The sequence below is a fragment of the Antechinus flavipes genome, chromosome 1 (genome assembly GCF_016432865.1).
Source record: "Antechinus flavipes isolate AdamAnt ecotype Samford, QLD, Australia chromosome 1, AdamAnt_v2, whole genome shotgun sequence".
In the NCBI taxonomy this organism is placed as follows: domain Eukaryota; kingdom Metazoa; phylum Chordata; class Mammalia; order Dasyuromorphia; family Dasyuridae; genus Antechinus; species Antechinus flavipes.
The window spans coordinates 222972920-222990980 of record NC_067398.1 but is presented as its reverse complement, the minus strand read 5'-3'; the positions used below and the strand labels follow the sequence as shown (position 1 = coordinate 222990980).

Sequence of the window (18061 nt, the reverse complement as noted above, 5' to 3'; positions counted from 1 at the left end):
TTACTTCTCTGCATCTTACTACTGTGCAAGTAATGTCTATTAATGCATAACTTTCATGCTTTTAATTGATATACTGTCTCAAGATTTTATCAATAGCACCCACAAAACAACAGCAGTGACCAAATATTCAGCAGGTGATTTAATAGCCTGTCTTGAATATTAAAAACTTCAATGACATAAAATTAGTTTAAAAGTGTGGAGCTACAAGGACCACTAAATTAGGAGGAAGACAAACTAGTATTCAATGTCTCTAGGGCTCAGTAAAATGGAATTGAACTAGATAATAACCTAAGTCTCTTTCAGTCCTAAATCTAAAATCCTTTGCTCTCAATAATCTTAGCCAAGTCATTTGATGATAATGAATGAGAAACACAAGTATTATCCAACTGGAAATGCTTCAATGGAGATACTGAACGCTGAAACAGAAGAACTGAAACATATATAAAATGGACTTAAGACTTGCATATTTTTGTTATGTTTCAGTACTTTAAAATGTTAGAATTGGTAACTGATCTCACCAGTAATAGGCAAAGGTTTCATACTGCTTTTTGTTAATGTGATCCTGAGCTCTAAGTCATAAAATAACTCATTACCCATCAGTACAGGACATTCATAAAATAAAACTTCATCAGAACTCATGCAGTAACAACAAAGTTATAGAATCAGAAATCTCTAGACATCTGATAAATATAATGACAACTTATGATTCCAGAAGACCCATGATGGAACATATTACTCACCCCCTAATAGAAGTGACAGACTCAAGGTACAGAATAAGACAGAGTTTTTTTGGATATAGTCTATGGGAAAATTTGCTTTGTTTGACTATATACAATTGTTACAAAGTTTTCTCTGTTTCTGTTTCTGTTTCTATCTTTGTCTCTGTCTCTGTCTCTGTCTGTCTTTTTCTCTTTCGGGGTAAGAGGAGAGAATTAGGAGGAAGAGAGATCAGATTCTTACTCATTAAAAAATAAACCCAACAATCTCTTCCCTAAGTCTAAATTTGGTGAAATTAGAGAAACTAAGAAAATCTGAAGAGGAAAAAGTTTTAAATCCCCAATTTATTAAAAATCTTCATGTATATAAAATTCAAATTCTGTAAGTTACAGCTATTAATGAAATAGAGGACAAAACCATCATTGACATCCCAAATTATTTTGAAAAAGAACATAGTATAGATATACCAGAATTTCAAGCAAAACCAAGCTAAAAAAATTTTCAAATATAGAAATCCAGTAGAAAATATGAGAAAAATGGGACCAGGATTTACTACATATCATGTCTATTGCTTTGCTATAAGAGGATGCTTTCAGTAAACCCATAGAGGATGAATTTATATTACAATACTTTTTATCAAACTATAAAAGTCAATTATGTATCTACCAGTGAAATAGTTGTCAGAACAATCAATATAAAAGAATACTAGCAAGATAGTGATTTGAATCTGATTAATTACTAGCTAAAATCCATGGGAAAAGATAAGAAAGAGCTATTGTTATAAATCACTTAAAAATCTACAAAAGTACTTCCCTCACTACAATATGAGGTGGGAAGTACAAGTATTATTTTCACTATTTTATCAGTTAGGAAGATCTAACATAATTCAGTGACTAGAGTCCTGGGCTTGGAGCTTATGTTCAGATCCTGCCTCTGACACTAACTGTGTGACGCTGGAAAAGTCACTTAAATTTTATATGATAACTTCAGATTATCTGTAACGATAACTACTAATTCTTAGACAAGAAGAAACTGAGAATCAGTAAGCCTAAATGACCTGTTCACCATCACAAAACTAGGAAGTTTCCTAGCCAGAATCCAAACTTAACTATCTTAATTTCCATTCCAAAGATAGGTCTTTTACTATGTGCCACAGTCCTTATATTCTCTATTTTTTAATCTACTTAACTAGAAGAAAAAAAAGAGAACTATGATTCTTCATTTTTTATTTCACAGAGTTGCTGCATGGATAAAAAGAAATATTTGTAAGCACATTTTGAAGAAGTGAAAAACATATAAGAAATTTTATTAGATAATGTAGTTTTATTGATATTTCCTATGCTAAATTTCTTTTTGAGTTAATTTTGAGCATTAGTACTAGAAAAACTTAAATTAGCAAGAGAGAGAAGCCAGGAAACTGAACAGGAGAAGAAGTAAAGTGTAATCATTTATAACTGCAGTATCTAGGAAAGATCTGTGAGATTTGTGTGCATTTGTAGTGGTGGTAGGAGCAGAGAGAAGAGATTGTTCTCTAAATTCATGACTATGGAGAACCTTATTTTTTGGTAAGCTTTTTTATTTTTAATACATATTGTTTTATGAATCATGTTGGGAAATAAAAATCAGAACAAACAGGAAAAACCATGGGAGAAAAAAAAGAAGTGAATAGTTGGTTTACATTCAGTCTCCTTAGATCTTTTTCTGGATGCAGATGGCATTTTCTGTCCAAAGTTTAGTGAGATTGCTTTGGATCGCTGAACCATTGAGAAGAACCAAGCCTTTCATAGTTGATCCCAGCACATCATTTCCGTTATTGTGTAATGCATTCCCAGTTCTGCTCATTTTGCTCATCATCAGTTCATATAAATCTTTCCAGCCTTTCTATAATCAGCTTGTTCATCATTTTTTATAGAACAATAACATTCCGTTACCTTCATGGACCACAGCTTGTTCAGCCATTCCCCAATTGAAGGGCATCTACTCCTTTCCAATTCTTTGTTACCACAAAAAGCCACTACAAATATTTTTGCACATGTAGGTCCTTTCCCTCCTTTATGTTTTCCTTGGAATATAGACCCAAGAATGGTATTGCTGGTCAAATGATATGCATAGTCTTATAGTCCTTTGGGCATAGTTCTAGATTGCTCTCCAGAATGGTTGGATCATTTCATAATTCTACCAACAATGCATTAGTGTCCCAGTTTTCCCACATCTCCTCCAACATTTATTATTATCTTTTCCTGTCATCTTAGCCAATATGAGGGTTTGAGGTGGTACCTCAGAGTTCTTTTAATTTGCATTTCTCTAATCAATAGTCATTTAGAGCATTTTTTTTCCTGAGATAATTAGGCTTAAGTGACTTGCCCAGGGTTATACAGCTAAGAAGTAGTGTCTGAGGTCAGATTTGAACTGAGGTCCTCTTGACTTCAGGGCTGGTGCTCCATCCACTACATCACTTAGATATCCCTAGAGCATTTTCCCCATATAATTATAAATAGCTTTAATTTCATCACCTGAAATATCTTATACTTTGGCCATTTATCAATTAGGTAATGACTTGTATTTTTATAAATTTGACACAGTTTTATAATCATTTTAGAAATGAGAACTTCATCAGAAATACTGACTGTAAAGATTTCCCCCAGCTTTGTACTTCCCTTTTAATCTTGTTTCTGTTGGTTTTGTTTGTGCAAACCCTTTTTAATTTAGTGTAATCAAAAGTTGTCCATTTTGCTTTTCATAATGTTCTCTCATCATAATTCCTCCCTTCTCCAAAGACCTGATAGGTCATAAATCCCTTCAAAGATCTGATAGGTAAATCATCCCTTGTTCTTAGGGAGAACTTCTAATTTAGAAACTCCTTCCACCAATGCAAAGTCTGAAGTTTGAAATTCATAGGCAATTTCTAATCTTAGAGAATTACTTGGGGTCCTTAAGAGGTCACATAACCAGATGTATCTGCTCTCACAGACTCCAATATTGGCCATCGTTCAGTTGTAGTACCTAAGTTTGGGGAGAAAGAATCTGATCTGGAGAACATGTTGAGTAATTTTATGAAAGGATCCTACTGTGATCTGAATGAAACAATGAAACATGGCCACAATTTCCATATTGAATATATTCCTGTATGAACACATTTTAAATTAACACTTTAAAATTCCTGCTCAACATTCAGCTTGGGCTTCACTATTTCATAGGAATCTCCTAAGGGGGCTCTCCCTCTCCATGAAGCAATGTTTTTTCCTATTACCATATTATTAATAACTTTAGGCTACTGTTTTATCAGCAAGGTGGAAAGATTCAATTGGGAGTAGGGATGATTTCTTGGGCTCTTCCTGAGGCTGCTGTAGCATCTTGAGTCTCCCTTCCAGTCTCCGAGTCCATTCACAACGGAGCCTGTAGACAGGAAAAAGATACTTTGAGCACACATGAACCAACTTGCAGATCCAAGTTTTTAGAAATTATTCTTCTTCACCCTCCCTCCCCAGCTTCTCTCATCACTCTGCCACATGTGTACTGAAAGGCTCTACTCTGTTCTATCCTGCCACCCCTGGCAGCCCTTTGACTTTCAGGGCTAAGAAATTTGGAAAACATATGGTTGGGTGGGTATCACTTCACAGTGAGAAGCCTGTGTGACCTTGTCAAGATTCCTAATGAATCACAAGTGCAAAGTATTAGTATTTATTAGTATTTAGTGTCATATCTTCTGTGGGTTGTGCTATTAGGTACAAGGAAAGGGCTCTCTTCTATTTAAAGACTTTCCACTCAAGGTCATAGTTTATATGAAAGAAGAGAAAGCTTTAGCTTAGTACTGACACTGCTTCGTGTCTTTCCTGGTGTGCTGGGATAGTGGCTATATTGCCTTAGAATAGTAGTTTTATGAAACAGATTTTCTTAAACCCATGAATCAACCAATGAACATTTGTAAAACGAATGACACTCGTTAAGAATTTACTAAATGTCTACCTTGTCAAACTTCATTTTCCAGAGATAAATCTAGAATTACGGATGGCATATTTAAAATAATTAATCCAGGACTCAAAGGGAACAGCTATAACCCTTGCTGTCTTGAGTGAATTAGTGAAATTTACAGATGTGTATGTAAGGTCCCTATAATTCTTTTTTTTTTTAATTATAGCTTTTTATTTACAAGATATATGCATGTATAATTTTACAGCATTGACAATTGCCAAACCTTTTGTTCCAATTTTTCCTCTCCTTCCCCCCAAATCCTCCCCCAGATGGCAGGTTGACCAATACATGTTAAATATGTTAAAGTATAAATTAAATACAATATTAGTATACATGTCAAAACAGTTATTTTGCTGTACAAAAAGAATTGAGGTCCCTATGATTATAAAGTGATTTCTCTTTTCCTTGGAAGCTTTCTAAGTCAATATTTCATACACATTCAAGCCCTGCTCTGGAACAAAAATTCCACTGTGATAGGGATCATTTTTTCTGATCATTACAGGGATGCTGTCATGTTATTATTCTGAAAGGCACCCTATTGAAAGTTCTTCTAAGAGGGATGCTGCAGATGTGCAACAATAGAAAGAAGGCTGAATTTGGAGTCTAAAGGATTTTGGTTCCAACTCTCCTACTTGCTACTTATTTGACCCTAGACAAGTAATTTCACCTTTATGTCCATTAATAATCATAGATAGTATTTATTTAGTGCTTTAAGGTTTGAGATTGAGCAGAAAAGTGACACAGTGGTTAGGGTACCAGACCTGGCATCAGGAAGCCCTGAGTTCAAATCCAGTTTTAAGCCGCTTAGCACTATATGACTCTGGGCAAGTTAACTTCATTTGCCTGTTTTCTCATCTGTGAAATCATCTGGTAAAGTAAATGGCAAATCACTCCGAATCTTTGCCAAGAAAATCCCAAATGACATCACAAAAAATTAAACATGACTGAAACTAAACAACAAAAAGCTCTGCAAAACACTTTATGAATATCTTATTTGATTTTTATAATAACCCTGTAAGGTAGGTTATTATAGTCCCCATTTTAAGATGAGGAAACTGAGTCTTAGAGACTGTGACTTGCCAAGATAGATCCATAAAGCTAGAAAATATCATAAGGCAGGATTTGAACTGAGGTTTTTAAAGTTCAGTACTCTATCCAGTATGGATGGCCCTTAGCTATCTATAAATCGAGAAGGTTGGATTGGATGACCTTGAAGGTCCCTTCTGCTCTAAATCTATGACTCTCAGCCAGCTACATGACCAGACATTCTGTTCTTGTTCAGTAATTGCTGCTTTCTTGTCCTGCAAAGGAAAGCTCTTTTGGGAGTAGTTATGATGATTGCTGGTAGAAGAAGCTAACACTCCATGTAAAAGGAAGGTCTAAGCTCAAAAGTAAATCACCCATATTAAGCTAATTCTTTGGTTGTATGTTAGGAATCTTTGGAATTACCATGAATTCACTCAGGCCACAATGATAGCTTGCTAGAGGGCTCTATAATGTACCAGGTGTCTACTTGGAATTAATTTTGTTTTCAAAGGTGCCCTTGGGCAATGAGAAAATCTGGCTTAATGTTTGTATTTCTATACAAACACCTGGGGATTCAGAACTGGGTAGTTTTGATCTCCAACAATTTTTGAAAGATTGATGGCTCATGTGTTAATCCTGGAGCATAGATGCCAATGACAATTGTCTCTGTCCTTGCCAGGGAAAAAAAACACTCACATACACAACAACAGACTTTAATGTTGACATTTTAGATGTCCTAGTTAGTACCTCATGGAATGGGAGCTTACATAATTTTTCCTTCTTTTTAATGAGAGGAAGTGACAATCCCTGGTACTAAAAAGACAGCCAAAATCATAAACAGAAAAACAACTAAAAATGTTCCTTAAAAATATAGTGTATTTACTTGTATAATCCCATAAACTCAATTTTTGAAAACCAGTGTGGCATTTTTCCCCAGTTAAAAAAAAATTTCTCTTTTGGGAGTTCCTTTAGCTATTAACAAGATAGAAACAGTTAAAGAGGTATGTGACTCTTTTGAAATTAACAAATGTTTTACTACTGTTCTTATAAGTTATCAGAAGCTCAACACAGGGAAAATTAATGCTTAAGCCTATAAGCATTGTACATATCCATATAAAACAGAGTTTAGCCTTATTCTTTTGCTTGGTCCCCAGAGAACAAAAATTGGAGGAATAGGTAGAAATTGCAAAAGACAGATTTTAGACTATACAGAGGTAAAACATACTAAGAACTAGAATTATCCCAAAGTTGAATGGATTGCTTTGAAAGTAAATTAACTTCCAATCACTAGAGGTGTTTAAGTGGAGACTAAATGAATACTTTCTATAGAAGAGATTCCTAAAATTCTGTGATTCTAAGTTACTAGTGGTAGTGGTACTAGTGGGACATCTTGGTTCAACCTGTCAGCAATAGCAGTTGAGAGCAAGTTGCAAATAAGCACAGTGCTTAGCTATATTTAGTGAAGTGCATTTTCTTGTCCTTGAATCATTTCAGTCATATTTTAGTCTCTATGACCCCATTTGGGGTTTTCTTGACAAGAATACTGTAGTGATTTGCCAATTCCTTCTGCAGTTTATTTTTTAAAAATTTTATTTTTTTGCTGAGGCAATTGGAGTTAAGTGACTTGCCCAAAGTCACACAACTAGGAAGTGTTAAGTGTCTGAGGTCAGATTTGAACTCAGGTCTTCCTGATTTCAGGGTTGATGCTCTGTCAACTGCCCTACCTAGCTGCCCCTCCAGTTCATTTTATAGATAAAGAAATGAAGACAAGTATTATCAAGGAACTTGCCCAGACAGCTGGTGTCTGAGGCTGGATTTGAATTCAAATCTTCTTGACTGCAGAACAGGTACTCTATCCAATGATCCATCTAGCCTGCTCATAGTTAGTGAATAATTAATACTTGTTATTTCTTGTCTTCCTCTCTCCTTTATGAGAGAAAATACCTGATAAGAAAAGAGAGTATTGGAAGTAACTGCATAAATTGATGGATATCTTACTATTATGGGACCTTTTATTAGGAGGGTTCTATACTCTGATATAAGGCATATCCATTCTGAACATTGACTAAAAATATTCATTGCTGAAAATACTAGAATGGACCTTAATAATTACTACCTCATTTATAATGAAATATTGCAGAGCTTTGAAGGCAATATTAACTGATAGACTCAAAGTGCATATTGAAGCATAATTTTTCTTTTATTTTTCTTGCTTATTTTACAGCCTTGGCAAATGTGGAAATATGTTTTGTATGATTTCATGTATATAATAGATATTGTTCTTGTTTTCTCAATGGGTGACAGACTGAGTGAGAGAGGGAGAAAATTTGTAATTTGATATAAAAATAAAAAAGAAGGTACTATTAAAGAGAGCCTCTATTGTATAAAGATAAAAATGGATGAGAACAATGGGAGATGAAATAAGAAAGACTCATAGTTTATAGTGTGTTAAGGTTTAAATTTTTTTTCTTCTCCCAAGTCTCGCTATTTAGATAATACAACTGTTATTATTATCTTCATTTTCCAGATTACAAAGTAGAAGCTCAGAAAGACTAAATGACTTACCCAAGATCACTTAGTCAGTAAGTATCAGAGACTAGACTGCAGATGCCAAATCGCCTTGTGCACTTTCCACTACATCAAAAGGAAAATACCAACAGTATGTCCTTGGCTTTCAGGACTGATGTAATGACAACTGCATCAGGAGAGAACTGTTCTGTTGCCTCTTGACAGGTGTTCGGGGTAGAATTCAAAGGATAAAAGGAAGGCACTAGTTTGTGCCAAGCCTAGTGGGCAATCTCATGGAAGGTACAAAGACATGAAATAGCCAAATGTAGCAGTCAAGTGAGGGGTGAGCAGATGAAAACTGAGACGAGAGGGGGGACAGAAAATTGCGTGTGGTGCTGTAGGGTGGTGAGAGGGATTTGCTTAAGCTTGAAGATTTGGTACTTAAAGTATCATCTAACTATATGTGTTTAATAAAAGGAACAGATATCTTGAGTGACAGAGACAGGACCCATGTCTTAAAGACACAGTGGAACATGGAAGGAAGGGAGTGCTGACAGAATAGATTTTCAGGGGAACCTTTCACACTTGGCCCAGGCAGTTCTGTGAGATCAAATCTCCTCTGGCCGTGTCAGATCTGAAGACTGACAGTTTTCATTTTCAACACTGGCTTAACAAGGACAACAGCTGGGTACTTTAATTTTGAGATTAGTGCTGTGGATGCTTTACATAGAGCACTTTGTTAATTTCGAACTCTTCAGAGTCACACTTTCTTAGTATGATTATAAATTAATCTTCCTACTTGGATAAATTCTATAATGACAGGCAAATTTGGGGTCAAAAATTAGTTTTATATATTACTCAAAGCATGGAACCCTCACTCAGTTCACAAGAGTTGGAAGGGAGCTGAAAGGGTATTTAATCCAACCCACTCCTTTTATAGATGAGGAAGCTGGATCGCAAAGATATTAATTTATTGCGGGTCATATAACCAATTTTTCCTTTGAAGCAGGGACTTGGTGGAATGGAATGAACAGTGGATCTGAGGTCAGAAGATCTAGATTTTAGCCCCTTACTAGACATGTGATGAAGGGAAAGAGTACTGACTCAAGTGTCAAATGACTTGAGTTCATATTTATTTAGGATGTTTACTATCTGTGTAAGTATAATTGGGCCTCAGTATCCTGTGTTTGGATTAGAAGGTCTCAGAATTCTCTTCTAGCTCCAGATCTATGCAAGATAAAATTTGTCTGACTTGGTTTCCCCATCTGTATGTTGAGAATAATATTTATAAAAAGAAATATGATTAAGTAGATAAAAGACTGGCTTTGGTACTTAAGAAAACTTTCTGTCAAGTCTTCTCCCCTATACTAGTTGGATGATCACAAGTGAGTCACTTAACTGAGTATTTTAGGCAATTCTTTAAGATTATAAACTACAGCTGAGTTGCCAATATGCATTGGTAAGGGAGTTTTGGCATTGAAAGTTCCCTATCTTGATGAAATCCCAAATTCAGATTGTTATATCCATTCTTTCTCCTCTCCCTTTCCACATACCATTTTACAATATGCTAGTATTTTTACATCATATTCAGATTGAACTTAGTCTATCAACAAAGAGAAGTAATATTAGTTTTGGTCTCAAGCTTCTTACCAACTTCTGAGATCAAATGTGAACATGATTACTATATATATATTTCTCAACGGTCATATATCCCCCATAAAAATTGATGTGTCAAAGTTCAAAGTCCTACTTCTTCACCATTAATAGCAAGGTTCATTATCATTCATGAAAAGTAATTTTTTTCAGAATTATGATGCTACAATTCTAATAATTTTGGAATGATTAGAACTTGCTCTTAAAAGCAAGTCATCAACATTTGGAACATTCCAACTCTCACAGGAGGAAAAGTCTTCTGCTCATTTAATGTTTTCAACTGCTTGCCTTTCCTTTCATATTTATTTTTTCTTTAACAATTCTATGCAGAAATTAATAGTAATCACTTTTTGGAATTAATTGCCAATCATTTGTAGGCAGATAATTTTTTTTGGAAAGTGACTTAAAGGGCCCCCAAGAAGAGATAGTGTTAGCTTTTGGTTCTTTAGTATTCTAAATACCAGGTGGAAACTAATAAAACTTAATAGTAAATTCCAGTATGACAGTGTTAATGTGTTGAAAGGCTTCCAACATTTTGTAGACATGTAGCAGTACCATAATCTTCATCTAATCCATCATTGTATATTTGGGTAGGGGTTGGACAAAATCCAGACAAATTTTGCTGTTACATGACACTACTTACTTATCCAGGGCACTCCTGCTTATTCGAGAGTTTTCATTTTCCACTTGTTTAGCATGGTGTTCAATTTTTTTCTCCCAAAAGTTTTTTAGTCCACCTGCATCATGCACGGTCATTTCAGGATGTTTCCATCTATAGTTCTTACTCATTTTCTGAAAGTTATAAAAAATGTAACTTTTTTTTTTGGCTATGGTTTAGAATGATTGAGTGGGAGAGTTAGGAAATGGACTAAATTTTATGAGTAAAACAAAACCCACAAAAATCCACCCCCAAACCAAACCAACCAAACAAAAAAAGCCCCAAAACAACTCCCCCCTCCCCAAACCAGCCAGAGACAACCACAAGAAGAAGATCATATTTTGCATAGAGGAAGTCCATAGTACATCTCAAGAGGTCTATATCTGCAACTCATAAGCATCTTATAACAAAAAGTTACATTTTTGGAGAGATCTCTGGTATAATACTGTATATAACCAACCACTCATTATTGATATGATATTGTTAATACTATCTTTTATAATAATAATAGGTAACTTGCATATAATTTTTTTTGGTGACAAGAAAAAAAACTTTAATGCAATTCTTTCTCTCTCTCTCTGTCTCTTTTTCTGTCTGTCTCTCTTTTTTCTCTCTGTCTCATTTTATATATCTTTTGGTGGCAAATTGGTTGTTATTATTTTTCCAAATACATGCAAAGATCGTTTTCAACATTCGTATTTGCAAAACTTTGTGTTCCAAATTTTTCTCCCTCTCTCCCTACCCCACACAGCAAATGATGTGATATAGGTTAAACAAGTTGCATATAACTCTTTAATTCCTTTTAAGAATTTTTTTTGTCACACATAGAATCTAGCACATAGCAGTTGTTTAAAAATGTTGCTGAGTTGATGTAAATCATTATGCAGAGTTTTAGTGAGTTTGATTCTGTGACATATTAAAAAAGAATGAGATATTTTCTTGAAGTACTTCAACTAGTTTCCAATTAGTCCAAATAATGAATCTCCTGAAGTGATCACATTATTCAAAATTGCACTTCACAATTCCACTGAACTGGAGCCAATGACTATATTTTAAGTAATTATAATTTTCAATTGTATGAATTCCAAAACATGCAGCTACCTCATGAGATTCATGATATCACCAGGACCTAATTCTATTTCCTATAAGGTAACTGAATTCATGAGTACATGATACCATTTGGAAAATGGCCAAGACATCAAGAAGTATCCTGGTGTTCGAAACCATTTATTTTAATTTTGTTGAATTCACTTTTATGATATCTCAAGCTCAACATGTTCAAAACAGGACTCATTATCTTTCCCCTAAACTTGTTCCTCCTCCAGTCATTTCTATTTTTGTGGAGGGTATCACTGTCTTTCTGCTCATCTGGGTTTACAATATAGGAATTGTCCTGAACTATTTTTTCTTCCTCATTCCTCCTCCATATTAAGTTAGATTCCAAATCATAGTTATTTATTTTACTTCCAAATCATCTCTCCTATTCATCCCCTTCTCTATTACCCTTTTCAAACAGCTATCACCCTAATTCATGTATTCACCACCTCATCTGGCCCACTTTCCATACTGCAATATGTTTTCTATATAACTGCCAAAATAGTCTTTTTGTCATGTCAGTTGGTCCAGTGACTAGCATTTATTAAGTAGCTAATGTGTGCTAGGAACTGTACTAAATATGAGAATCTTCAGTTACTACTTTTTTACCTTCAGTGTAAAATATAAGCTCTCTAGTTCATCATTTTAATTTCTTTGCAATATGTCCAGTCTCTCTTTCTAGAATTATTTTATATCACTCCTCTTTAAACAGTATAGTTTCTGGAAAAATTAGTTTATTGGTAGTTCCTAAATTTGATATTTTATCTCATTTTTATGCCACTGTTAGGCTGTCTCCCACTCAAGAAATACTTTCTTTTAACTTTCACCTCTTAAAATCCCTAGCTTCCTTCAAGGCTCTGATTATGTAATTCCACATGAGAAGCCTTTATTGATTACCTTACCTCTAGGTCTAAATCTTTGCTGTATTATGTGTGATGTAGTTGGGATTGTTTTTATTCTTTTAAAATGAACATATATATGCTTATCTGTTCATATGTTATGTAGTCACAGTATATAGGAACTAAACTCTGTGAGGACTTAACTCTAGTTTTTTCTTTGCATTCCCAGAACTTAGCACAGCAGTTTGCATTGAGTAGGCACGTAGCAAACTCTTGTCAGATTAGACTGGACTGGATCAAAACCTTTATTAACTGCCATAAACAGAACTCACTGGATCATAGGATTTAGAATTTCAAAGATTATTCATGCCAAGTTCCTCATTTTAAAATTGTATGCACAGTTTACATAAGGCAGAGTCCTTGCATTTATGGAACTTCAAGTCTAGAAGGGGAACATGAAACATATAATAACTAGTACAAAGCATTAAATATGAAAAATACATGAAAAATAATTCAGAGAAATATGAAAAAGGACTCTGTTAGAGATAAGGTGGAAAAAGATTATCACCAATTAATGAAAGATCAGAAAGAAATGGAGTTTAACAGGCTTTTAAAGATGGATAGGGATTCTACCAGCTAGGTGGTGCAGAATAAATAGAAGCCAGAAAGGCTCATCTTTGTAAGTTCAAATCTGGATCAGACATTTACTAGCTGTGTGATCCTGAGCAAGTATTTAACTCTGTTTGCCTCAGATTCCTCATTTGCAAAATGAACTAGAAAAGGAAAGACAAACTACTCTCGTATCTGTCAAAAAGAAACAAACAAACAAACAACAACCCAACCCAAATAGAATCACAGAGTCAGACATGACTTAACAATAACAACAACAAAGGATTCTACAGGTTAAAATGAATGGAGAGGGCATCGTGGGCAAAGGAAGAAACATCAAAAGTCTAAAGGCTAGAAATGAAAAATGTATATACTTCACTGGAGCAATGGAGTACATAGAAAAAAGCGGTTTGAGATCAATATGGAAAGATAAGGTGCATCCAGATTATGGAGGATCTTGATTATTAACTAGAACAAAGATTTTGAACTTTACATGGTAGACAAGTGTAGGGTGCCATTGTAGGATTTTGACTGTAGGAATGACATAACCAGATCTGTCATTATTTTGAAGACTAGTTTGAAGGTGTGGGTAGCAGAGGTGGGAAGATTTATTGATTTATCTTTAACATTTCAAGCCTATGCATGCTATTATCACTCCCATTTTACAAATGAGGAAACTGAGGTTCATAGAGATTAATACACTTATCCAAATTCATAAGACTAGTAACTATTTCATGTAGTTTTTGAACTTAGGTCTCCTAGATTCCAACTCTTTATCCATTCTGCCACACTCTCTCTTCTATGAGAACCATGTATTTGTAGGGAGGAATATGACACTATTTTGTGGGAATCTTATTCAAATAGTACTTTGAAGAGTAAATCCCAAGAAGATATTACAATTGAGAAATTGTCATTGCCACAAGAGCCTTGCTTACTCAAACAGAATCTTTAGAGTGCCATGGGAAAACCCTGAAAACTATTTATGAAGACTTAGAGAAATAACATTTTTTAATCTTTTACAAGGTTGTCAGAATATGCAGGGGAAAATTAGTTGTTTATGAATCCCTCTGAATTGCAAAACTTAAGAGATAAGAGGCTTTGTTTGGGATTTGAGTTAGAAAAAATTGAAAAGTGACATCTTTAGCAAATGTGCAATGGAAAGGCTGCTGATGAGGTGGATCACATCTTTTTATCTGGTGAGGGCTTGTTTTAAAAAGAGAAAATAAGTAACATAAAAACAATAAGGAAGAACCTTGTTTTCATGATATCCATTTTCCAAGGAGATCAATGAACTCCTTAGAACTGAGTTCCCTGTTTCTCCCTTGTTTCTTGTTTTCCTTTTCCCTTTGGGGAACATAAAATATACAAAGATCATGGTTTATTTGTAGTTATCTAAGTGAGTGGCCAAATTTTTTATTTTTTAAAAGGACACTTTAAAAATAAATTTCTAAAGCAAATTAAAATAATGTTGAGGTACTATCTCAAATCCATTAGACTGGCTAATGGAACAGATGCAAAATGATAAATGTTGGAGATGGGGGAAAATTGAGACACTGTTAGTAGAGTTGTAAACTGATTCAACCATTATGTAGAACAATTTAGAACTATGCCCGAATATTTATATCAGTTCTTTTTCTGGTGGTAAAGAATTGGAAGCTGAGGGGATGCCCATCAATTGGGGAATGGCTAATTTGTGCTATAAAATTGTGATGGAATACTATTGTGATATAAAAAATATGGGCTAGATGCTTTCAGAAAAACCTGAAGAGGCTTACATGAACTGATGTAAAGTAAAATGAGTAGAATCAGGAGAACACTGTACACAGTAATAGCAATATTATAAGATAATCAACTATGAATTCTCAGAAACACAAACTTTGAAGGATTTATCATGAAAAATGTTATCTATCTCCAGAGAAATAACTGATGAATACAGATTGAATGTAGTCTAAATATAGATTGAAGCATTCTTTTTAAAGTTTTCTTCATTTTTCTTGGGTTTTTATTTTGTTTTCTGTTTTCTTTGACTGTGACTAATGTGGAAATATGTTTTGCTTGATTATATATGTATAAATTACATAGAATTGCTTGCCTTCTCAATGAGGGAGAGAATTGGGAACTCAATTTTTAAAAATGTTGAAAATTGTTTTTATATGTAATTGGGGAAAAATAAAATATAAAATTAATAACAAAAATAAATTTTAGATGGAGGTATGATAAATTTTATAGTAGAATTCAATCTTTTTGGGAGTCCTATTTAGACTTCTCACTACCACCCACTGACTATTCATTTCCTTGAGTTCAACCTTGAACTGAGTTTGGAAAATGAAGAACAGTAGGAAACAAAATTAAAATACTGTTAACTCACAGCTTTCCCTTTGGGGAAATTGATTTTTACTATAAACTGTTATGTTCGATAGAAAGATTTGATCAATGATTTTAGAATAAAAAATAAGAAAAAACAGCCATAAGCACAGCTGGAATGCTCAGAGGCCACAGAATAATACTATTCTGACTGCTGCCAGCAGCACCTTGCTTTACAAAGCAAATGAGACATATATTAATGACTCCTGGGAATTTGCCCTTTCATATCTTGAAACTGTGTTCATAGCATACTTCATGAAAATATTAGACTGTCTTCCTCAGGAGCTACCATTTGTTTAAAAAAAAGTGAGAGAATGTGCTATTTACATCTTCACACCCTTTCATCATTCTGTATCTATAAATCATGCTGACACCCAGAAACTCTTCCAGGACGGGCTGTTGGCTCTCAGACAAGCTCTTTAGATAGTTATACTCTTGTCTCTAAAATCCAGTGCAGGCTGTTGATGGGCTGTCTAAGCCAGCTTGTCCTACCAATGCCATTCTTCTCTGAATCACATTACATTCCTCCATGCTGGGCTTGACTTTGATTCAAGAGTGAAATCTGAAATATCCGTCACTGTTCAATTGCTATTAACTTACTTGGTATATAAAAAAACAAAAACAAAAACAAAACCCTAAACCAAAAACAAACAAACAAACAAAACTTTCCCCAATAGAACAGAAAACTCCTTAATTACTATTGATATTTTTCTCTCTAAATCCTCTTGGTCAATTTAAATGTTACCAGATGCTTTTGGATGAATTATTATTTTTTCCTTTTCCATTGGTAAAACTAAGGATCCAACACCTATCTTAGAGAATTATTGCTCAGTTGGTATTTCTTTTCTAAAGTATTCTATATTTCTTGTGGCATATTCTTGACTTTACCTGGAGAGACTAAGCTTTAGCCCATTTGAGTATGACCATGGAGCCAGACTTTGACTGTTTTCTGGGTACTCCAGTTAAGTGTGAAGAGACTCATCACTAGTGAATTTGCCAATAGATGATGAATTATTTGGCCATGACAACTGCTAAAACAAAGAAAAAATATATAATGACTCTAATTCCTAAGCGGCTCTTATTTCACTGCTGCAGTGATGGTTGGCAGACTGGTGCAACTGGGGGGGGGGAGGGGGGTGAGGGGGCAGAGTTTTCAGAATCTCATGATTTTTGGTGTGTAAGAATCTTAGACTTGGTAAACTGAATGTAAGGTTCTTGAACAATGGTCAATGAGTAGATATTACTATTAGAGGAAGTGAGTCATTTTGATATTGTTATTTTTCTCCATTAATGAAACTAGAAAACAAAAGAAAATTAAAGTTAAAGGGGCAGTTCACAGGTTCCCTTTGGAGAGTGAAATCAGAGTGGAATTGTTGTTATCATATCTCCAAAGGCAACAAGAAACATTCCCTGGGATACTTAGTCCCCTCACATTGTAGTGCTCATGATGAACATTTGTAAACAAATTCTCTGAAGATAATTATGTTCTATCTGTTAATAACTTGTAGATGATGAGAGGTAGTGAAATTCTATTATGAGCTTGATATGACCTTCCAAATTAAATCAGTACATATTTTTACCACTTACTAGCTCAATTCAAAGAAAGATATAGAGAAGTTGAAGAGCAATGTATTGGAAAATATGTCTCAAGAGTAAGAAATAAAAGATTTCAAAGAATATATGGCCTATATAGGTGTCTCACACTTTTATACCACAAGTGTTTTTTTCTAAGAAAATAATAAGAAGGAATGGGACATGATAGGCATTGATTGAATTGCAGATCAAAAAATAATTGTGTTCATCCCTTAGACAGGAAAAATAGGAATAGGGACTGTGTTAGAGATTTCAGTGATCTCAGGAACTCCTGGGTGAGGAAACTCCTTTTACCGATACAGATCAGCACCTTCTCTGCAATGTATAGTTTTAGAGAATTGCATGGAATAGTCACAACTTAAATGCTTGCCCTGGATCATGCATTAGAAATGGAAGTGGCAACCAAGTCTTCCTAGCTTTGAAGTCTACTCTACATCCACTATGCAATATTGCCTTTATGCAAAGCATTTTGCATATATAATTTCTTCTGAGTGGGAGCTATAAGCAACAACATATATAGGTGCTACAGGTATTATTATTGACATTTTACAGATAAGGACCTGAGACTCTGAAAGGTTAAGGGACTTTTCCATAATAATATAGCTAGTACATAGCAAAGTTGCGATATGAACCCAGGCTTTTTGACTCCAAAGCCTTATAGTACTCTTCCTACCACACTACATTGCCAGTAATCAGTCATTACTGATTACTAATGTTAGAATACTGTATGAATTAGCTATAAGGGTACAGTTAGCTCATTGGTTTATTAGAGGAACAGCAAACTCAACATCACATTAAAAGAATAAAAATTAAAAGATTTATAATACATAATTAAAACTTATTTTGTTTAAATAAGCTATTGTTGTCCTCAAAAGGGAAATGGTTAAGAAGATAGATACATTTTACAGACTATGGCCATATCCTACAATAGTTTAACTGATATAAATCAGTTGCCACAATAAGTAGGTCAAACAATCCTAGAAACTGCTTCAGTCAACAATGGCTAGGAGCAACAGTAGCTTAAAAT

General features: G+C 34.4%; 1 protein-coding gene across 1 annotated transcript in view; it reads right to left on the bottom strand.

The window, feature by feature from the left end:
- Nucleotides 1–1856: 1856 nt before the first annotated feature.
- FAM240C (family with sequence similarity 240 member C) overlaps nt 1857–18061 on the bottom strand; it is a 48853-nt gene continuing 32648 nt past the window's right edge. Inside the window, exons 2-3 of the mRNA XM_051996738.1 lie at nt 10520–10668; nt 1857–4113 (exon numbers count right to left, since the gene is read on the bottom strand). Coding sequence (XP_051852698.1) covers nt 3984–4113; nt 10520–10665 — 276 coding nt within the window. The 5' untranslated portion in view covers nt 10666–10668 and the 3' untranslated portion in view covers nt 1857–3983. The remainder of the gene's footprint in view (nt 4114–10519; nt 10669–18061) is intronic.